The sequence below is a fragment of the Bubalus kerabau genome, chromosome 10 (genome assembly GCF_029407905.1).
Source record: "Bubalus kerabau isolate K-KA32 ecotype Philippines breed swamp buffalo chromosome 10, PCC_UOA_SB_1v2, whole genome shotgun sequence".
Classification (NCBI taxonomy): Eukaryota; Metazoa; Chordata; class Mammalia; order Artiodactyla; family Bovidae; genus Bubalus; species Bubalus kerabau.
In genome coordinates this window covers 70,221,551-70,243,655 of record NC_073633.1, presented here as the reverse complement: position 1 = coordinate 70,243,655, position 22,105 = coordinate 70,221,551, and the positions used below count along the sequence as shown (strand labels likewise).

General features: G+C 52.4%; 3 protein-coding genes across 4 annotated transcripts in view; 2 read left to right on the top strand and 1 right to left on the bottom strand.

Moving 5' to 3' along the window:
- The first annotated feature begins 207 nt into the window (after positions 1 to 207).
- DUOXA2 (dual oxidase maturation factor 2) lies at positions 208 to 4,023 on the top strand. 2 transcript variants are annotated; one of them, XM_055536406.1, is made up of 6 exons: positions 208 to 658; positions 1,730 to 1,787; positions 2,072 to 2,206; positions 2,462 to 2,675; positions 3,034 to 3,248; positions 3,641 to 4,023. In XM_055536406.1, the coding sequence occupies exons 1-6, from the start codon at positions 512 to 514 to the stop codon at positions 3,832 to 3,834; spliced, it is 963 nt and encodes a 320-aa protein (XP_055392381.1). In that variant the 5' UTR covers positions 208 to 511; the 3' UTR covers positions 3,835 to 4,023. The 2 variants fall into 2 exon arrangements, with proteins under 2 accessions (XP_055392381.1, XP_055392382.1); XM_055536407.1 differs by lacking the exon at positions 1,730 to 1,787.
- Positions 4,024 to 5,030: 1,007 nt separating this feature from the next.
- DUOXA1 (dual oxidase maturation factor 1) lies at positions 5,031 to 8,505 on the bottom strand. Its single transcript, XM_055536408.1, has 6 exons — positions 8,359 to 8,505; positions 7,979 to 8,036; positions 6,884 to 7,018; positions 6,423 to 6,636; positions 5,944 to 6,161; positions 5,031 to 5,272 (listed from the first exon to the last, which is right to left on the bottom strand). The coding sequence occupies exons 1-6, from the start codon at positions 8,503 to 8,505 to the stop codon at positions 5,031 to 5,033; spliced, it is 1,014 nt and encodes a 337-aa protein (XP_055392383.1).
- Positions 8,506 to 17,723: 9,218 nt separating this feature from the next.
- The window catches only part of DUOX1 (dual oxidase 1), a 31,027-nt gene continuing 26,645 nt past the window's right edge, over positions 17,724 to 22,105 (top strand). The window contains exons 1-6 of the mRNA XM_055536405.1: positions 17,724 to 17,892; positions 19,976 to 20,059; positions 20,255 to 20,419; positions 21,167 to 21,354; positions 21,510 to 21,711; positions 21,816 to 21,982. Of these exons, the coding sequence (XP_055392380.1) occupies positions 17,835 to 17,892; positions 19,976 to 20,059; positions 20,255 to 20,419; positions 21,167 to 21,354; positions 21,510 to 21,711; positions 21,816 to 21,982 (864 nt within the window). The 5' untranslated portion in view covers positions 17,724 to 17,834. The remainder of the gene's footprint in view (positions 17,893 to 19,975; positions 20,060 to 20,254; positions 20,420 to 21,166; positions 21,355 to 21,509; positions 21,712 to 21,815; positions 21,983 to 22,105) is intronic.

Sequence of the window (22,105 nt, the reverse complement as noted above, 5' to 3'; positions counted from 1 at the left end):
CCCGGCTTCACTCTCACCCTCCTCTCTGGATCCTCTGAGGCCAGCTGTGCAGGTGTTCCACTTAGGCTAGACCAGCGACAGATGTGAGCATCTGGACCGGGCCGCTCCCTCTTGCTAGGCGGGTGGGGCTCCTCTCATTTGCATAATGACCTCCGCCTCTTATTTGCATGATCTTTTCCCTCCGGGACCCAGCAGCGAAGTCCCGACAGCGCTCAGCGCTCGGCCCACGCTGCTATAAAAGGGGTTTCAGGTCTCATGCGACTTCCAAACGCAGAGCGAACCCTCAGAGCCCGCTCTCCCACTTACCTAACTCGGTATCGGCCAATCCAGAGCGCCTGAGAGCAGTTAGCTGCTGGCTTCCTTAAAGGGGAGCGGAGACGCTCAGACTTGACTTGTCCATTGGGTCCAGTGCTCGCACGCAGGGGACAGAGTAAAGGGAAGTGGGACCTGGACTCGGAGGCCAGTGATTGCTCTCCCCGCTGGAACACACCCAGCTCAGCCGGGCTGCAGCATGACTCTATGGGATGGTGTGCTGCCCTTCTACCCTCAGCCCCGGCATGCCGCCGGCCTCAGTGTCCCGCTACTCATCGTTATTCTCGTGTTCTTGGTCTTGGCCGCCAGCTTCCTGCTCATCTTACCTGGGATTCGTGGCCACTCGGTAAGGGGGTAGTAGAAGCTCTGGTCTGGGGGATGGAGGGCATCTTGGATAACTTGTCTCTGGAGAACCAGGACAGGTAGGAGAGCAGCAGGGTCTTTCATGAAGAGTCAGGCTGAAGCACACTGAACCAGACAAACACAGGGGAGCACACCAGTAGTCTGGTCCAGTACGCACCCCTTCCCCAAAATAGGGAGAGAGCCTCTGCAGGACATTCAGAGAGGACCCCCTAGCTGGAACATTCAGGAGGCTGCTGCAGAGAGTAGATGACCAGTCTGGTAATCCTGGGGTCAGTTCAAGTCTTCACCTGCTGCAGGGACCTCCTCCTCTCCCCAGGCTGCACCTCTACTCCCTTTCCACCCACTTCCTGACCTCCGGGTGATGACCTTCTGGCTAAGAGGACAGAAAACAGCAACTCAGACTGCTGTGTTTCGCCTCTGCACTTGGTTGTCATGTGTCCCCATCCTAAAGCAATTTCTTCAAAGTTGTGGTAAACTGGGCACTTTTTCTTAGATTTCCCCCTCTCCCAGAACCTAAGTTGTGTGTTTCTCAAGGTTCCCCAGGTCTTGTGTTGGTTTTCTGGGAAACTGGCATGCCTAGTAATATCTGAGATGTAGTGTCTCACCTCCTCTACCTGGTGACCAGACCCTGAGGCCTCCCTCTCCTGAGGGAGGTGACCCCTGCCTGCCTAGCACTTCTGGACTCACTGAGCCTCACCATGGCAGTGCGCCGAGCAGGAAGCAGCACCAGGAGTAGGAACCAGATAGCCAGAGAAGAAAGGGGTTGGGGGTGGTGGGAGAACATAAGGTAGAGACAGCCCAGTGGCAGGGTGGACTGGGAAATGGGGCTAGGGAGGTAGAAACACGCAGCCAGAAAACATCAGACATGCCAATGGTTCAGAGGCACTTGCATGACTTGACTTCAGCTTTTAAAGGTCAAGAATGTAACTAGGAAAGGTGGGCAAGAGAGGGAAGTTGCAGAGGCACTAAAGGCCAGGGCAGCGTGGGGTCAAGGGAGGTCTGTGGGAATCTGGTCAGGCAGTACCCAGACCTGACCCAGTGTGTGCTCCTGCAGCGATGGTTCTGGTTGGTGAGAGTTCTTCTCAGCCTGTTCATAGGAGCAGAAATTGTGGGTGAGTGTGTCATGCAGTGGATGGGGAGAGGACCTGGGGTGAGGAAGGGGGTGGCCAGAGGACACTTGGGCAAGTGGAGAACTTCGGTTGGGTTCCCACTCCCTCTTCCCGTTCTCTTTCTAGTGCCCCGGCTTCCACCCTTACCGTGTATATGGATTGGGCTCTAGACGCCCCCCACCCCCAACACCCGCCAACTCTGTGCACGGTTTCCCACTCACCCAATTAAACGTCCCCAGTCTTCTCCCTGACCTTTCCCCGCCCCCACAGTGTGCGTCTCCCCACAGCGGCGCACTTCAGCGCAGAATGGTCAGTCGGCAGCGTTAGCACCAAAACATCCTACAAGGCCTTCAGCGTGGAACGCGTCCGAGCCCACGTCGGTCTGCATGTGGGCCTGGAGGGCGTTAATATCACACTCACAGGTGAGGGGGCTGCGGCTATGTGAGCTCCTGGGGTTGGCAGACAGACACCATGTGTTGGGGGAGGATGGCAGGAGCAGCTGGGGGACCTGTGAGGACAGATCCCACAAGTTCAAATAGCTTCTGGCCCTCACTGATTTGTGTTTTCCTCAACCGCTGCCAAACCCATTTCTCTCGGAGTCTCACTTTCCCAACTGAAGCCGCTTAGTCGCGGGGTCCTAGCTGTACGCAGCCGGGTGACCTCGCCGCCATCCGCAGGGACCCCAGTGAAGCAGCTGAACGAGACCATCGACTACAACGAGCAGTTCATTTGGCGGATGGGCCAAAACTATGCAGGGGCGTACGCGGAGGCCCTGGAGAAGGGGCTGCCGTACCCGGTTCTCTATCTGGCGGAGAAGTTCACTCCGAGTAGCCCCTGTGGGGTTTACCGCCAATACCGCCTGGCGGGACACTACGCCTCGGCCACTCTATGGTGAGAAGACACTCTGCGTCTGTGTGTGTGTGTATGTGGCAGAGGTGGGGGTGGGGTGGCGTGGGGTAGGGTGGGGGCGCGTGAACCGGAGGATGTGAGTTCCCGCTGCAGCCCGACGCGCTTGGGGTGAGAATCGCAGCCTCGGGGACAGATAGTTATGAGGTCGGTACCGGCCGCCGGAATCCGAAGAGAACCAGAAACGGCTAAACGCCGGCTACTCCCCTCCGGTGTTTCCCTGCGCCTCTGCCATCCCAGCCCCGGGCTTTGATTCTGGGTTGAGATGTAGAGCCAGCGAGCCCGTGGGAAGCTGGGCGTGGTGGAGGACCAGGCTCACAGCGCCACCGCCCACTCCCCGCAGGGTGGCCTTCTGCTTCTGGCTCCTCTCCAACATGCTGCTCTCCATGCCGGTTCCGCACTACGGAGGCCTGACTCTCCTTATCACCGGCGCCTTCGCGCTCTTCTCGGTGTTCGCCTTCGCCTCTATCTCCAGCGTGCCTCTCTGCCAGCTCCGCCTCGGCTCCTCCGAGCTCACCACTCACTATGGCGCAGCCTTTTGGATCACGCTGGCCACCGGTGAGGACCAAGGGAACACGCCCCCGGTGGCTGGGAGCGGGGACGGGATTTAAACCAGCGTGCGCTTTCCAGTTTGCATAGTGAGTTCACATAAATTATCTGATCTTTCCCGCTCAATAGTTCGTAGACGCTGGCATTGTTACACCTATTTTGCAGATGAGGGAGGGGAACGGAGTTCGGAAGGGTTCCTTCGGTTTCTTACCACTGAGCACAGAACCCGCCTATCATGTATCCATACTAGAGATCTTTCTGCGGGTTGTGTGTGTGTGTGTGTGTGTGTCTGGGGAAGAAATGCAGATACTTCTAATAGATGGAGATGGGGAGGCCGGGCTCTGAAGCCCTAACAGCCCCCTTTACCCACCCCCAACCCCGCCCCGACTGCGCTATCGCAGGCTTCCTGTGCCTCCTCCTCGGAGCCGCGGTGTTGAGTCTGCACTACGCTCGGCCCAGCGCTCTTCGCCTCTTCTTGGAAGGAAGTGTCAACGACCTCGAAAGTCCGGCGAAGGGGAGCTCGCCTCTCATCCTCAGCAACCCACTGCATAAGCAGTTCAGGACCTCGGACTTAACCATCAGTACTAACCTGTGAAAGGACTCAACGTCGGACTCCTACTCTGCCTTGGTCCCCGCGCAGGCCGGGGTGCGGTGCCCGCCGAGCGGAGGAGCTCCGGGAGCGCGGTGGGAGAGGCCGGTGGCCTCGGATGTGACCCCCGCTCCGGGGAAAGAGTCTCCCAGGGTGAGCTTGAAATAAATTCTTTCTCTTTTTGTTTTCTAGAAACTCTCCCTCATCTTCCCCGGCTTTTCAAGGCTTTCCTGGCATACGAGACTTCCCTAGGTTGGAGGTAGTCTAGTACACTCTTTCTCTGCATTGCCACTCACGCCAGGTTCTATCTGTCTGAAAAATGCAGAGTAACCCGGGAGAGGGTGCCCCCTAGTGAGTCCAGGGAAGAACCAACCAAAGCCAGCATCCTCCTGAGCTGCCCCAAGGATATGGTAGCAGTGACCAGACAGGTCTTCCCATCTCCCAACCCCTGCCACTGGCCCCCTGGGATCCCTCTCTGCTGAGTGGGCTCGGAAGAAATATTTTTGGAGTTTATTCACTAATTTAGTTTATTCATCAAAGTAGTGGTGTCTGAGGGCCAAGCTATATCAGCAAGGCATAAAGATGTAAACCCTGGGAATTTTTTAAGGTCTTTGGCAAATCCTATAATCTTACTTGGCAAATTTAGAACAGAGGCTCAGAAAGAATGTGGCACACTCAGTTAATATTAGATCTAAGACAAGAAGTTTGGTCTCTTCTCCCTTGCAGTACTTTCATTGTATTAATGAAATCACACCAGCTGGGGCAGTAAAAGAAGAACAAAAGGGACCCAGGAAAAAGGAAATCAAAAGACATGCAGAAGAATGAGAGGGACCATAGGAGAATCACATTGTAACCCCGCACACACATATGTCATTATGTGGGTGAAGCTGGGTCTCAGTAAATGCCACCTTGAGGCAAAACACCAGGGGAGAGCAGGGTTGCTGGGCACAAACAGGTAATCTCTGCTTGGTCTGGTTTATGGGCAGCCTCGATGTCTGCCTTAGAGCTTTTTGTTTTGTTCCACTTTTAACACCAATAGATAGAGCCTCTTTCCCTATTCCACTTTCAGATTGGGGCTGGGAACTGATACAACCCAGCCTGTTGGCAGTTCTGGTGGTTTTGAGGGAGGGGGTTCCAGAAAAGTCTGGAGCCACATTGGAAGTCCAGGTGCCACCAGGGAAAGGAACACAGGGCACAGTTGGTTACAGGGCACAGTCAGGCTCCTCGCAGGGGTCCTCGGAGGAAGCCTCTGACAGAGGGATGTCCTGGGGCTCGGGACTCTCAGTGATGGACCGGTAGCGAGGGCTCAGGAGTCCCCCTTCCTCAGGATTCAACTCCAGCACAGGGTCCTCCCCCACACTCTGGCTGAAGAAAGCCTTCAGCCTGTGGGGCTGTATCCTGTGAGCCACCACCATGGCCAGACCCAGCAGCACACACAGCAGTCCTGGTGATGGAGCAACAAGTATCCCACCTCAGTGATAGGAACACCTCCCAAGGTCATCTTTTCCTAAGAGCATTAGGCCCCTCCTGAGGGAGGCCTGGTGTCCCTGCTGCAGGACAACTTGTGCTCCAAGAGATGATCGGTATCAGGTCATATATCTGTTATGGGTCTGTTGTCCTGAGTTTTTGGACTCTAAACCCAGTGTTCCTTCAGTTACATCCCAGGGTAGAGAGAGAGAACTCTGAAAACTAAGAAGCACGGGGAGGAGGGCAGGACACACAGGAGGAGGCATAGGAAATGGCTTAAGGGGGCAGACACAGTGGCACAGGAGGAAAGAAGAAAACTGCAGGGCAATTTAAGACTCTGTGAGGCAAGGACAGAGAAGTGTTCCAGGAATGGGGGACATAGGGGAAAGTGTTTTGGGGAAGAGGGAGGGGTCATGAGTTCAGAAGATTTTGGGAAGAGCTGGGTGAAGAGAGAGTTAGGGAATAAGGGATATGACAAAGACAGATACATACAAATACAAGGAAGGGAAGCCTGGGGATAAGGAACCTAAGAGGGAGGGGGCTCTAAAGAGGGGAAAGGCATCCTTGGTCCCCAGAGGCAGACCCTTAACCCCATGGGCCTTCTGGGCCCTGGCCCTGAGCCCCCCACTGCCTGTCCCAGGGCCTCACCTGTGGTCAACGTGATCCAGTAGGCAGGCCCACGGTGAGTGTGCAGCGTGGCAGCACCCAGGCGCAAGGGACAGGGCGGGGTGAGGGATGTGGCCGTGGAGAAGAAGAGCAGTCCCAACAGCTGGAAGAGACCTGTGGCCAGCAGCATGTGGCCACCGTAGACCAGCACAGGCATGGACAGCATCACGTTGGCCAGCAGCCAGCAGAGGAATGCCACCCTGGAGAGCCAGGACCTGGTGAAGGCTGGTACCTCTGCCTCATTTGGGGCGAACTTCTAGCTGGAGGGCTGAGGTGGAGGCTCGGGGACCCAAGGACACCCAAAGAGGTGAGGTGGGGATTCCTGCCTGTGGGTTTCCCAACCAAGTACTGTGATCACCGGCACAAGACTGTCTCACTAGCGATCTCCACATGAGTGTAGGAGAGATGGGTGGAAGCCCCATTCCTGAGTCTAGGCCAGCAGGGCCTGCGGCCATGCTCACCACAGCATAGCCGAGGTGTAGTGTCCCGCTAGGCGGTACTGGCCATGCAGGCCACAGGGGCTGTGTGGGGTGAACTTCTCGGCCAGGTAGAGCACGGGGTCTGGCAGCCCCTTCTCCAGTGCGTTGGCATACTCCTCAGCGTAGTTCTCCCCCAGGCGCCAGGTGAACTCCTCATTGTAATCAATGGTCTCATTCAGCTGCTGCACTGGGGTCCCTGGGGAAGAGGGCAGCTGTGCTCAGCAGGGACCCAAGGGCCAGAGTGGAGATGTACCTGAGCAGCGGCTTATCACACTGGACAGGGCCAGGCTCTGGTCTCCAGTGAGAGAAGGCTGTTTCCAAGGCCTGAGAATTTCCCTTCCTACCACCCGGCATCCTATTGCTCTTTAGACCACTCTGAGCATAGCTCCCAAAGACACAGAGCCGCGCCTTGCCCTCCCTCACAGGTAAGAGCCCTCCCTCACCTGTGAGCGTGATGTTGACGCCTCCCAGCCCAATCTGCAGCCCAACGTTGGCACTGATCCACTGGGAACTGAAGGCCTTGTAGGACGTGTTGGTGCTCACCTGGCCCACAGACCACTCAGAACTGAAATTCACAGCTGGGTGGGGGAGTTGGATATACAAGAACTCAGGGAGGCCTGGGCATTGCTGGGTTAGAGCCAGGGGGAAAGCACCAAGGGGACCGACCATGTCTGTTTCGCTCATAATTGTGTATCCATTAACCAGCATAAGGCTGGGTCATAGTAATTTTGCCAGCGACACGTATGAGATGAATAAATGGGGGTGGGGTGGGATTTCTCCGGTGGTACAGTGGTAAAGAAGCTGCCTGCCAATGCAGAAGATACAAGTTCAATCCCTGGTCCAGGAAGATCCCACGTGCCTCAGAGCAACTAAGCCCATGCGCCACAACTATTGAGCCTATGCTACAGAGCCTGTGCTCTGCAACGACAGGCCGCGGCAATAAGAAGCCCATGCACTGCAACTAGAGAGTAGCCCCTGCTTGCCGCAACTAAAGATAAAGTCTGTGCAGCATTGAAGACCCAGCACAACCCAAAATAAAATTTTTAAAAAATGAATAAATGGGTCAGAATCCAATATCTCCCTCCCCTGGTTATACTTCTCTTACCCCTCCCCTCTCTTCCCCCATTTAGGGAGCGCTACTCAAGCAGCTGGGGGAGGAAACACTAACATAATAAACGGTTTGGGGCAAATACAGGGAGCTTCAACACAGAGACTTTCTATGTTCTCTATTGCCTAATCCCCAAAGCGAAGCAAGCCCTCCACCATTCTTTCCCTCCAGCCTCCAGAGACCCTCTCCCCACAGGCATTCATTTGACCTGCTTTCCACTGAATAAAAATGTTCAGAAGGTTGGAGAGACACATGGTGGAGGCTTGCACCTCTCAGGGAAAGGGTAGACATGAGGGAATAAGTCCAGGGTGAGGGAGATGTGGGAAGGGAGGTCTAGAAGTCCACCCTGAAGCAAAGGCTGCTGTGGGGACACCCCGATGGGAGAGACAGGATGGAGGAGCTGCCCAAGGCAGCTGCCCTTCACACTCACCGAGGATCACAGCTCCAATGAATAAGCTGGTCACTACCCGCAGCATCCAGAACAGTCTCTGTGTCACAAGGTGGGAATGGTGGCTCACGATGCCTCACCCTCCTTCCAAATCCACCCCTTCTCTTTCCAGACTTGGGGAGGGTGCTTGCTCTAAAGCTGAGGTCACTCAGTCAACTGAGATCAAAGTGCCTGGCCCAGAACAGATACTCAGTAATTATCTGTCAGGGAGTGGGGAGCTCTCTGCTGGGAGGGTGGCTGATGTTTTCTCAGGACTAGACTCTCTCTCCTGAATCTGATTGTAACCAGAGAGTCTGGACCCCTCCTCCCAAGGTCAAGGTGTCTCTGGGGCTGGGGTCTGCAGGGTTTGTTTTGTTTCTCACCATCTTGCCCCGAATGCCTGGCAGAATGATGATGAAGGTGACCAATGAAGTCAGAAAGATGGCGACGATGACGGCCAGTGTGGTGTCCATTGGGAAGGTCGGCTTGGGCCCAGCGTAGAAGGGGAATGTGTGTCCAAAAGCAGCCATTTTGGGTTGTTCGGGGGAGGCAGAGGCTCTACAACAACAATAGGTGTTCACTGAGTGCCCTCTCTGTGCCAGGCACTGTTCCTGGTGCTGGAGATGCAGCAGAGAGTACACCAGACCCCTCTTCTCTGGAGCTCACCAGACGCCACTGTTACCACCATTCCACTATCCCTCAGCCATCCTTAGCAGTGAGAGAATAAAGGTCTTGGCAATCAGTCTCTGTCACCACATGCTCCCTTCGTAATCCCCAGGTCCCCTAAATCAGTGCCAACGCTACCCTCAAGGCTTCTCTGCTTCCTCTGGGACTGTCTTAAGAAATATAATTCTCTTTTATCTCCCTCAGGCCTCCAGCACAAGCAGACAGATCACAGAGCATAAAAAGAGCTGTATTTATTGTCAAGGTAAGGCATAAGGCTGGAGGATGGTACAGATTACAAAAAGGTTGGCTTTCCTCCTCAGTCCCCAAAGGAACAAAGGCCAGAAAGCTCTGCCAAGTGTATGTAATCCAGCTACATCACCAGAGGGCTGATTCCCAGACCTGGACTGGCCCTCCGGTCTGACCAGCTCTCTGGAGCACCCTGGCTCCTGCACTGGTAACTGGAGAACAACTGAGCTGAACTAGCGAACCTCAGTGAGCACTGAAGGAGCCCGCCCTCCACTAGTAACAGTGCCGGAACCAGACGTCCTTCTACCCACACATCATCAACAGCGGCTCTTCTCCTTGATTTAAATTCCCAGGCTTCCTTTCAGCTCAAACCCTGGCTCAGCTCTGTTCTGTCTGTTCCCTGATCTCAAAGCTATTTGGCTCTAGTTTGTCCATTTGCAGACGAAATACTGGGGAAATGGTACCTGAATCAACCGTGTCTTGTGAAATCCAGATGGAATGGATGCTGTTATTGTATGTATCACAAAGAAAGAAAGAGAAAAAAATCACTGCGAATTAAGTCATGACAGCCAGGACATCCCTGGCGATCCAGTGGTTAAGACTCTGTGCTTGCATTGCAGGGGGCACAGGTTCAGTCCCTGGTTGGGGAACTAAGATTCTATATGCTGTGCAGTGCAGCAAAACAAACAAATAAACTATAACAGCCATTGTTGGTAAGACACATCTCAATTTCAGACATGTCAAAATGTGAAAAAAAAAAAAAATTCCTCTTACGATCAAGGAACCCAGCTCTGCTCATTTTCCTGTCTATGATTTGTACTGGGGCCTTGGTACCCAGTAAGCTTCATAATTTATAGTTTGACCAGGCAATGTCTTGTTAAGTGATACAATGGAAGGATAAGTTTAGGAGTTTAGAAGCTCTGTATTTTAATTCTGCCTTTGCCTCTTGCAAGTTACTTGACCTCAAAAGAGACTTGATGTTATTTTAAAAATTGGGATGATGATAATGTTAACTTCATAGGGTCATTGTGAATATGAAACTAGATTGTGTCTATAAAGTGTTAAGAATAGTACCTGGAACAGAATAATACTAATAAATAGAAGCTAGTAGATTGGGAAGGAGGGGGGCCTTTCATTACTCCCCGTTTATCTCTTTCGACAATCCTTACAGTGAACCCTGGGCTGGAATCAGTTCTGGGTCTAGTTCCAGTCCTTTACTGACTGATTTTATAACTAGACAGACAAATGAAAACCTCCTCTGTTTCTTAGCTTCCTCATCTGCAATTGGACATGGTGATATCTCCATGACCCATTCTAGTTCTAAATTTTGTGGCTCCCAGACTCTCCCTCTTCTTCTAGGCTGGCCACCTCCTGGTGCTATCTATGGGAGGAAGCATGGTATCAGGCAAAGAGACAATTTAAAGATTCAGACCTCTCTTTGGGGCAAGTCGAATAACCTCTGCCTCAGTTTTAACATGAAGTTTTGCTTTTTCTCTTAACTCTTCAACTCTCCCATCCCAGAGGAATGAAATCTTTTCTTCTTAGGCTCTGACCCCAATCCTGCCCACCTTCACCACCACCTATCTCATCAGTTATCCCCCTTTCTCTTGGTGATTTTGCAGCTCCTCTTTCTCTGCCAGCTCTTTCTCTCAAGGACATGCTTTAATTTCTCCCATTTTAAGAACACAAAGAGAAGGAGCTCTTTCCGTTGAACTTTTGTGTCCCTTCCAGCTGCTACCTTGTCCCATGTTCTCCCTTTCACAGCCAGGTTTTTGGGAAGAACAGCCTCTGTGTGTGTCCACTGCCTTATCTCCTCAGTCCAGTGAATCTGGCTTCTCTCTAACCCCAGTTTCTCCATTAGGTTGTGTGCATGTGTGCTCAGAGCCCAGAGACTCAGTCATGTCTGACTCTTTGTGACCCCATGGACTGTAGCCCACTAGGCTCCTCTGCCCATGGAATTTCCAAGGCAAGAATACTACTGAAGCAGGTTGTCATCCCCTTCTCCAGGGGATCTTCCCTACCCAGGGATTGAACCCGAGTCTTCTGTGTCTCCTGCACTGGCAGGTGTATTCTTTACTACTGAGCCACCTGGGAATCCTTCCCCATTAGGTCACCAAGTGCTAAATTTAAAGGGAAACTTTCACTTTTCATCCTTCTTGCCCTCCCCGTGGTAATTTCTCTTTCTTCTAACTTCCTCCCTGGGCCTCCATGACACCACGTTCTCCTAGGTCTCCTGCCTCTAGCCATCCCTTTCGTGGCCCCTTTGCCAGTTCTTTCTCCCCTCTTAAACAGTCATGCTCCCCAAGATTCTGCCTTGGCTTTCTTCTTCTAGTAACTCTTCATGATTTTCTAGGCAAGTTCATCCCTTCATGGATGATGCTTCTCAGATCTGTCTCCACACAGACTTCCTACTTGGGCTCGAAACACAAAAGGGCCAGCTATCCTGTGGACGTTTTCACTTGGCTGTTCCATGGATGCCTCAGATTTAACAGGTCCCAAACTGAATTCAGTGTCTCCACTCTGTTTTTTATTCTGTTCTCTTTGTTTCTTCAGTGGCATCACCATCTCATCAATCAAATAAGCCAGAGACCTGGACCATTTTACCTCTTAACTATTTCTTGAAACCATCCATGTATTTCCTTCCCTACTACTGCCTCTGCCCTAATTCCGTCTCATTCTATCTGGCCTGGTGCCAGGACAATTTTTCTAACAAGCAAGTATAATCATTTTATTTCTTTGCTCCGTGTTAAATCTAATCTTCTCACCATCATATGCAAAGTCCTTTGTGATCCAGTCCCACCTATACTTCCATCTCCATCTTTTATGCAGCCTAATCTCTAGCCATTGTAAACTACTGGCATCTCCCTGAATCTGACATGCTCTTTCAAGCCTTCATGCCTTTGTATATACTATTTCCTATGTCTGGAATGCTCTTGCTCTCTTGGAAAACTCTTCTTCACTTTTCAAGTCTCGGCTCGTGTTACCTCCTCTGTGAAGTTTCCTGACGTCATCAGGCCAGTGTAGATGTTCCCACCCCTAATGTTCTGATGGCATTTTGAACGTACCTCCACAATCACAGTAATTACACTGCACTCTGTTTGAACGTCTCTAATCTCCTAAAGGGCAAGGGCTTTGTCTTTCCATCTTTGCATCAGGGGATAAACTTACTAATGCAGCATGTACTTGCTAATCAGTCTGTAGATGGAATGAATGAATGTATGAATGTATCCCTCTCCCTGCAGGTGGCATCTTCTGTTTCTCACACAAGAGGGAGCTATGCTTCCTCACTGTCCTCTACTGTACTCAGTCAACAGTATCACCTACATTGAGGCTAAAGATTGGACAGGAATGGATTTGACCCATGCTGTCAATTTTTAGTGCTTCACAAAATTTTCAGAAAGCCTCTTCCAATAGTTGGAGTCTCCAGAGCATGAATGTTCATGTTTAGTTGAATCTGAAACATACATTTCAACTCCAGCTAAAGATAAGTAAGAGTTTGAGGATTAAATTATTTTGTAAAATATGTGTTGGTGATACTTTATTAATATTTTATAACAGATATTTATTGGTCTAAGACTTTTATAACTTATGACACATAGACTGAAGCCGTTACGTTTTGATGGAAGACTATACTTTTAAGGGAATGCTATAAAATGTAGACTATCTTGGTTAATAAGATAGGAAGATAAAGCAAGTTTGAATACATAGTAGTCAAATAAGAGTACATGTTATATGTTGGAATTTCAAAACCAAACATTTGCAATATAAAGAAATAATGATGATGCAATGTATTTTGATTAGGGTCATGTATTAGCATTATTCCTGCATTTATTTCAAAGTGAAGTGAAAGTGAAGTCGCTCAGTCGTGTCCAACTCTTTGCAACCCCATGGATTGTAGCCAGACAGGCTCCTCCATCCATGGGATTTTCCAGAGAAGAGTCCTGGAGTGGGTTGCCATTTCCTTCTCCAATTTATTTCAAAGGGAGGTTATAAAATATTTTATAAGAATGGCTCATCCCCATTAACATTGTGCTTCAAAGAAACACTAACAAAAGGGTTTCTGGATCAAGTATAGAAGAACAACACTAATTTATTTCCAATTGTCCAAAATATTTATTAAAGATGACTAAAACAAAAAGACAGTTGGTGAATAAAACTTGCCTTGTTTAGTTCCTTCTAGTTCAATTTAGTGAATTAGGTCTTCTTTAATCTACATAACCCAATTTAAAGTTAATTTTTGATAACCCTGATCCTAATTTGGCTTTAATCATTAACTTAATAGGCCTCCTGCATGAAAAGGTGGGACTGAAATGAAAAGTCCTCACACCCAACAATCCTGCTTTTTCCACAAAGTTTGTGGTTTCCCTTGGGGACATCATCCTTCCTGACTTGCCAAGGAGGATCTGACAGTAGAATTTTTTCTATAAAAATCTCATGTCAATCTTTAATCCGCCACTTCTCCCTTAGCTGACTACCAGATTGTTATACTGATATAAATATATATTAATATAAATAAGCACAAGAAACACACAGTCAGATATAGGCTTTCCAGGTGACTCAGTGGTAAAGAATCTGCCTGCCAATTCAAGTCTGAGTTGGCTGAGTTGGCAACTGGACAGAGAAGGCAATGGCAACCCACTCCAGTACTCTTGCCGGGAAGGCCGCATGGATGGAGGAGCCTGGTAGGTTGCAGTCCACGGGATCGCTAGGAGTCGGACACGACTGAGAGACTTCACTTTGACTTTTCACTTTCATGCATTGGAGAAGGAAATGGCAACCCACTCCAGTGTTCTTGCCTGGAGAATCCCAGGGGCGGGAGAGCCTGGTGGGCTGCCGTCTATGGGGTCGCACAGAGGAGACTCAGTTTCCATCTCTGGGTCGGGAAGATCCCCTGGAGGAGAAAATGACAACCCACTCCAGTATTCTTGCCTGAAAAATTTCATGGACAGAGGAGCCTGGAAGGCTACAGTCCATTGGGTCACAAAGAGTCAGACACGACTGAGCAACTGAGCATGCATGCATGCATGGTCAGATATACACACCTACAGGTTCATATAAATAGAAATATAGACAAAACAAGGAAGGAGTTCTCAGTACCATAAACATCTAGACACAAAAATCCTGCATCAGAGGCCCCTGTGACAAAGTTGAGGTGTTTTCTCACTGGGTGGGCCAATTTCCACATTCTGGGGTCTTCCTTTTCTCCTTTGCCACCTGGCCTGAGAGGTAAGGGACGCCTTTCCTCTTAAAATACTAAAGTATTTCTCATGCTTAAGTTGCAATTCAGATACAGATTACCCATTCCTTACCTACCACAGGATAGAGTGGGGTTCCTTTTTGTGTGTATTAGGGGTGGTCAAGAAATAAAGCTACAGTCTTCAAGGAAATACAGCCTAGTGCAAGCTCCAGACTTCTGCATTCAACGTTCTTCTGTACATTCTTAATGTTCTGTGGCCTCTCAGGGATTTCTTCCTAAAGTCTTTCTCTGATTGCCTTCTGCTTCTTCTGGAACCGGTAAAGATGACCAATTCTCTACAAAGGGAGTGTGGGTGACTTGCCTGGAGTTGTCAAGAACTCTGACTAGTGATACCAGTTGCTAGAATGTGATGGTTTATTTCTCTGTTTGGGGTGGACCCCACTCAAAGTTCACAGCTCTGGATGGCTAAAAGGACCCTGTCCAGAATTCCTGTCCCAGTCTCTTTTCTTCAAGAAGGTGTGTGGGCACGTGTACGTGTGCTTTTGCACCAAAGAAGGCCGTTAAGTGGAGAAATAGAACAAGATCTGAAAAGTGGGTTGGGGCAGGAATCCTTAACAAGGGCTGAGGTGGTTAAGGACCCTAGGGGTGCTGAATCTTGCCAGCCGAATTACCTAGACCCCAGTTAAGCCGAGGTAAGGATTCTACATCTGTAAACCTCGTGGCCTTAGTAAGTTTCTTGTTGTTTTGTTCTTTGCCTCTTAGTTTCTCCCAATACTTCGAACTCCCACTTGATCTGAACCTGGGCGGATGTGGGAAGTGCGCCTCTAGGGGCCGGGGCGGGGACAGCACTTCAAGGCCCTCTTCGACACACACCCGGGCCACACAGACCGCAGCAGTATACCCGCCACTTAAACCCGGACTGCTGTTTCCTACCTTTGCCTCTTCGAAACAGTGCGTGCCTGGCAGCCGGCGCCGCTCGCCTCTTCGTGGTGGAACCTCACACGAAGCGCTCCCAGATATGGGATAAAGAAGAAACCAGGTCCGGACGCCCTGTCACCAAAAGCGCACGCCCTTTCTCTTGGAGGGGTTTTCTTGCAACCCCTACTCTTCTCCTACTGCACTTAAGTAGACTACGACCGGACAAACCAGGTCCGGGATGCTTTCCCGCCCTCCCCCGCCCTCGCCCTCGCCCCGCCCCTCCCGCTCCAAGTACCTCTCAACCTTCTCAGACCGCACCCCAGTCTCTGCGGCGCTGCGCCCGCCCCCACCCAGCCTAGGACGGAAAAGGGACGGGTGCGCGAGAACGGTCCACTCCGCAGCCAGCCCTCCGACTCCTCCTTCCCCTCGCCCCTGGCGCAAAACCCCGGGCAGTTCTAGCACAAACCTAGCGATGCAATCCGGGGTCCAGAGGGGCGCGGACGGGGCTCGAGGGCGGTGAGACCCCCGAGATCTCACGACGAACTCCGGGTGGTGGATGTTACCACGGACTCTTAAAAGGTCTTAGGACGGATGCCTTGCTCGAACGCCTAGCCTGGTTCTGCGGGCGTTGACCGGTGCTCTTGGTCTTATCCGCCCGCGTGGAGAGGATTGGGCAGCGTCTCCCCTGTCCCTTCGCACCCTGTCTCCTCTTCGGCCCTCTCCCATCCCCAGCAGACCTTTTAGAAGCCGACTCTCTCTTTTCTCCGCTCACGTGGCTTCGCCACTGACCGGACGTCTACCCCATCTGAGCTGGGCGAGCCCGTGCAGTCTCACCTTGCGCGCCCGGGTCTCCTCGGAGCACCTCTGAGGGTCCTGGCACTCCACCCCGCCCCGCCCCGCCTTAGAACTGGGACGCGCAGCCCCCTCTTTACCCCCCAGCCCTGCCCGTCCCCGAGCAGAGAGGGAGAAGGCGCCGGACTCAGCGCGCGTCGCCGGCCCAGCAGCGAGCCCGGCGGGAGCCAAGCAGCAGTCAGCGCTCGAGAGACGCCGCGGCCGCAGGTCAGATCCAGGAGGGCTCGCGCGTGCACGGGAGCTCAGGGGAAGGTGACTGCGGTGACACCGCCACACGTTTCTGAGGGAAGGGGAATTTCAGCTTTGGCGCCGCTGCGCCTCCATTCTTAACCCGAGGCTAAAATGAGCCTGTGAAGACCTATCCTCCACGGCTTGGAGAGACTGGGTTTTTCGGGAAATGGGAATGTTGGGTGGCCTAGTTCGCTTGGACGGAGGGGCTGTCTTTGGAGCGCCTCTTGGTGCCACTGCATCATGTCAGGGAGGGAACTTTGGGCTTTTAGAGTCCAGGCTTTCCCCTTTCGCCCACCCTTGGGACCAAGATGGAATACCTATGGCCTTGACTCATCTTTCCCCTACCCCAGGGAACTCACCACTCTGGTACTTTGGGTCTGAAAAGCAGCCATGTGGGGAAAGAACTAGGCACCTGTGTTCTTTCCAGGTTCTACCACTGTCTGGGGCTTCACTGCCCTGTCATAAGGCTCTGCTTTCCTTTCAAGATTGTTGGGAAGTAAGTGGTTGTGGCTACCCACCCAGGAGTGGTTATGAAGCATGTCCACTTTGCCCTTCAGGTGTTTGCCTAGCTTGGCCTGAAAGCTCACTGCATGCTTTTGGTACACTGGTGACCGAGGGAAAGGGACAAGACATCCTAGATCAGGGAAGGGGCACTGTGGCCACTTCAGCAGGTCCAGCCTTTTGGCTTTAACTATGCAAAGCCCTTCACTGGGGGTGGAGAGAGTGGCATGCTGAGCTTTTGAATTATGACTGGGCCTAGGTTGTTTTTGTTTGTTTGTTTAATCTCCAGATTGCCTTTAGGAGGTCTTCACTAGCCTTGCACTTCTCAAGGGACTCAGCAGCCTGAGTCCCCTGCTGCCTCAGTTTCCCCATCATTCCCGGGTGATGTGCTGGCCTGAGAGAGAGAGAGAGCAGCACCAAACACACGAGCACCTGGGGCTACATCCCTTCTGAGTCTGCTAAGAGAAGCCAAGCTCCAGCCTACCCTCTTTATATCATATTTACATAACACTTGTCAATTTTCTTGCCTTGAATTCTACCTCATTCTCACATTTGATTTTAATAACCAGGCTAGGAGGTAGACAGTTCAGGCTTGTATATTCTCATAGCCAGAAGAGGAAACCAAGGTCCAGAGCAGATAAGTGACCTGCCTAAGATCATCACACTACTGGACTGGCCGCTGCACAGCATCCTGGCCTCAACCCAGTGTTCTGGCCGACAAGCAAGACTCTGTCCAGGGAACACATACTGTGGAAAGACGAGTCAAAGCAAGTTTTCCCAGGACTTCCCAGGTGGTCCAGTGGTTAAGACTCTGCACTTTCACTGCAAGGGGCATCAGTTCGATCCCTGGTCAGGAAGCTAGAATTCTGAGGGCTACGTGGCATGGACAAAAAAAAAAAAAAAAAAAAGGCAAGGTTTCCAATTAATTTTAGAAAGTAAAGTTCAGGAAGGCAGAGGTTTCTGTCTGCTGTATCACTTAATCTCCAGTGCCTAGGTCAGTGCCCACCATGTAGTGGGTGCTTATCACGTGTTCATTGAATGAATGAAAGATTCTTGGGAGAGAGTGAGTCTCCTGCCATTTGCTATATACCCTGGCCTTGGCCCACGCCCATGCCCTGATTTCCAGGGGCTTCCAGAGACCCCGATTCTCCTGAACTGCTGGAGCTCATTTTCTCCATCCTTTGTCTTTTTTTCTAGGGTCTCTGTTTTAGGGTGTTCTAACACCTGAGCCGTATTAACATTTTCATCATGAGGTTCCACTTTGCTCTGGTATGGACACTCCTGGTTGGACCATGGATGCCCATGGGTGAGTACAGACTAGAGAAGCATGGCTAGGAGCAGAGGAACCCAGGATTCTCCAGGATCCTCCAAGGACAGAAGCTGTGTCATTTTCAAGCTGTGTCACTTTGTATCCCTAGTCCCTAGCTAACACAGCACCCTGCACATGGTGAGTGCTCATTTCAAGCCTCTTGATTAGATGAATGGTAATGAAGTGAAAAATTTCCCCAAATACACAGAACTAGAGAGCCTTCAACTGTGTCAGTACTTCCTATTGTATTCCTTACAATCTGGGGGCCCTTTCTCTCTCCTCTATCTTCTCTTGTTTTTCATAAAGTCACCTCATAGAGGAAAGGACTAATTAGACACACAAAACAAAAAAGAATCTTGGATTCAGATTGGACCCAAAGCTGAAGCGAAGTCACCAGTGTCTTAAAACAATATGATAAAAACAAAACCCATTAAGATCTGGGAGTTCCTTGGTGGCCTAGTGGTTAGGATTCCTGGCTTTCACTGCCATGGCCTGGAATCAGTCCCTGGTCAGGAAATTGAGATCCTGCAAGTTTTGGTGTGCAGCCAAAAAAAAAAAAAAAAGAAGACACCAGCCCAATAAGTTCCATAAGAGTTTCATCTTGTTACTTCAGCTTTGGACTGCCTCTTACTAGAATCTGAGGCCATTCTCTGTAGTCTGGGTTTCTGCAGAGAAAAGTGGCCTTAAGGTGCCACAAATCAGGTGTAAAAGATCAAGTCCCTGATCATCAGGGGTAGGAGACGCAAGAAGAGAAAGCAGAGAAAGTCTGTGCAATGATGGGTCTTGGCTGGAGGCCATAGGATGGTGAGACAGCCCCTGAAGCTTCTGCCTTGCCAAAGCTGCTCACAGTCCCATTCTTCCCAGTCCTCTCCTTCCCTGGGCCTTGCATTTTCCATTTTTTCCTCCAGCTCTTGCCTCTTATTCCCAGAGGCATTCTCCCTCATGCCCTACCCAAGAGGTGGCCTCCTTGTTCTGCCATTGGCTCATCATATTTTAGAAATCACATGTGTATGGCCGCCCTAATTCCTTCCCCAAGTCCTGGATCCTTAGTTGAATTCTTTGCTCAAACATCACAGCCTGAGTCATCTTCCATCTCAGATCCCCTGCTGAGTTTATGGGTATAAGTGTGCTGATGCGCAAGCTCTGAGGTCTTGGGGCAGAAAGGTAGCTCTGAGATCCTGTCCTTGGTCTGAGTGGAACGACAGTCTCTCTGGTTGATGAGAGTCCTTTTCTTTGCTCTGTTCTCTGAGGTGAGCAGAGAGGGAGCCTAAGCCCTGTAACCTCCTAGTCTAAAGAAAGGAATCTGGCTGGTCATCTGATCTACTGACCAGAAGCATCCTTGCTCCACATCTACACTCTTCCTTCTGCCCCCATTGCCTGAGTTCTTCCCTCAACAGCTGAGTGCTTCCTCCTAGATCCTAGTTTTTGGAGAATAAAATAGAATCAGTAGGAGGAATTATGTGGGGAACATAATGCCCCAGAAGAGGAGGCAACAAGGTTATCCACACGACCAGTCAGTCCCTGATCCCACCCAAGAAACTGGGAAAAAGACCTGAGTAGCAACAGGCCCCAAAGCCTCAGCCCCATGGCTCACACCCTTGCTCTGAGCTCTGCTCAACGGGACAGGGCCAAGCCCCTCTCCATTCTGCCCCTGTCCACAGGTGAGTCAGAATGACGTTCTTCCCTGGGTGGAAGAGTGGCTGACTCTTGCACTGTGTGATGTTTTAGGGCTGGGAAGAGTTTCTGTCCCCAGGGAGCTGAGGTGTGAGGGCAGTAGAAGATTCCTGCCTCCCTTGCCCCATCGCCACCCTCCTCTTCCTCTCTGAGGCCATTTATCAGTAGATACCAGTTACACAACTTTAGTGCTCCCTGCCATATTTTCCCACTGAACAGCTTAAAGATTGGGCTTGAATTTGGACATCACTTTCCCCTGGGTGATCTCCCTCTGCACCCTTCCTTCTGCACTGTGCTGGGTGTCCACTTTCTGCTGCTCCGAGTGCCAGGCCCCCTGGACCCATACCCAGCCTGTCCTCTCATGCACTGACTTGCTCAGCTGCCCCTTCCCTCTGTTCTCACACAGGATCTCAGAACTCCATTTCATGGGAGGTACAGCGATTTGATGGGTGGTACAACAACCTCATGGAGCACAGATGGGGCAGCAAAGGTAGGTGAGAGCCAAGTGGAGACCAGAGCTGCAGGGTCAGGATAGTAGTCATCACTAAGGGGCAAGGGCTGGCTGGTACCCAGAAAAGCTCCTTCATTCCTAAGATTTTAGAATCCATGATTTGGAGAGGAGCCTGGGAGAAGGGCCCAGGAGCCCCCTGAGAATTCATCCTTATGTCTCCCTCTCCTCCACTAGGCTCTCGGCTACAGCGTCTGGTCCCAGCCAGCTATGCAGATGGCGTGTACCAGCCCCTGGGAGAGCCTCACCTGCCCAACCCCCGGGCCCTGAGCAACACCGCCATGAGGGGCCCTGCAGGGCTGGCCTCGCTGCAAAACCGCACAGTGCTGGGGGTCTTCTTCGGTGAGGGCCTCAACCTCTGGGGAAGGGAGGTCTGCGGGGTCAGCTGGACACCTCTGTGTCATTAGGGAGTGACAGAGAGAAGTGACGGAGGGTCTGAGAGAGGGGTGTGAGAGATGGAAGAGGAGTCAATGGGGTGGTGGGGTAGGCGTGGGAGCAGGGGGAGAAGAGAGAGGCATAAATCTGTACCACCTTAAGCTGTTGATGGGAGTGGGAAGAGAGGACCATGGGCATAATCCTGAAGGGCTCATGGTGGGACTCTGTTCTCACTCTGCCCCTGTGGCTCCTAGGACAGCTTCAGGGCAGGGTGCTGATTCTGGTACGAAGGCTGAGGATGGGGGTGCTAGGTGGGCCTGACCCCACTGACTGGGGGTTGTTGGCTCTGAGCAGGAATGCTCAGCTCCTGTCGGCCATCCCTGGTGCCCATACTTGCTTTCCAGTGTGCAGCATCCCACTGAGGCTGGCAGGCCCTCTGGGCAGGCTGCTTCCAGCTGCATGTCACAGCCAGTGCTGCCAGCCCTGCTGCCTAGGCACACTCACGGGCACCTCCCAGTTACCAAGGAGAAGCCCAAACTTGACAATGAAAACAGTTTGGACAAAGGGTTGGTAAGGGGTGGGGAGGTCAAGGCTTAAACTTGCCCGTAATGGCTTCTGAGTGTTTTAAAGCTTGAAGGGAAGGAGCTGGGGGTCTACATACACGGCTCAGGGGCCCTCTGCTGGCCCTACCAAGCCCTCCCCAATTGCTGGCAGGCTACCACGTGCTATCGGATCTCGTCAGCGTGGAAAAGTCTGGCTGCCCAGCCGAGTTCCTCAACATCCACATCCCGCCCGGAGACCCCGTATTCGACCGCGACCAGAGCGGGGACGTGGTCCTGCCCTTCCAGAGGAGTCACTGGGACCCAGAGACCGGACAGAGCCCCAGCAACCCCCGGGACCTGGTGAGCGCAGCAGACGGGGGTCGGGGGCTGGCGGGACCCGAGGCAGCCGCGGAGAGGATCCCATCCCGCCGCACCCACGACAGCCGCGGGCCCTCACCCCTCCCGGACCCGCCTGGCCGACCGACCCCAGGCTCAGCCTCCCGCCGTCCCCGCAGACCAACGAGGTGACCGGCTGGCTGGATGGCAGCGCCATCTATGGCTCCTCGCACTCCTGGAGCGACGAGCTGCGGAGCTTCTCCGGGGGGCAGCTGGCGTCGGGACCCGACCCCGCCTTCCCGCGGGCCGCGCAGGCCCCGCTGCTCATGTGGACGCCGCCAGATCCCACCACTGGCCGCCGCGGGCCGCGGGGGCTATACGGTGAGGCGGCGGGGGCCGGGCGGGGCGCGGTCGAGGGACGGCGAGGGGCGCCCCGCGGTCCAGCCCGAGCTCATCTCCTCCCTGCGTTCCCGCGGCGCGTGCAGCCTTCGGGGCCGAGCGAGGGAACCGCGAGCCCTTCCTGCAGGCGCTGAGTCTGCTCTGGTTCCGCTATCACAACCTGTGGGCGCAGAAGCTGGCCCGGCGGTACCCGCTCTGGGGGGACGAGGAGCTGTTCCAGCACGCGCGCAAGAGGGTCATTGCCACCTACCAGGTGGGTCCCCCACGGCCTGGTCCCCAGGCGACTCCAGAGCCCTCCCATGGACGACCCCGCCAGAAACCACCCTCTCCTGCCCAGAGAGCTGCCATCTAGGAAAAGCCCCTGAGGGTGATAAGC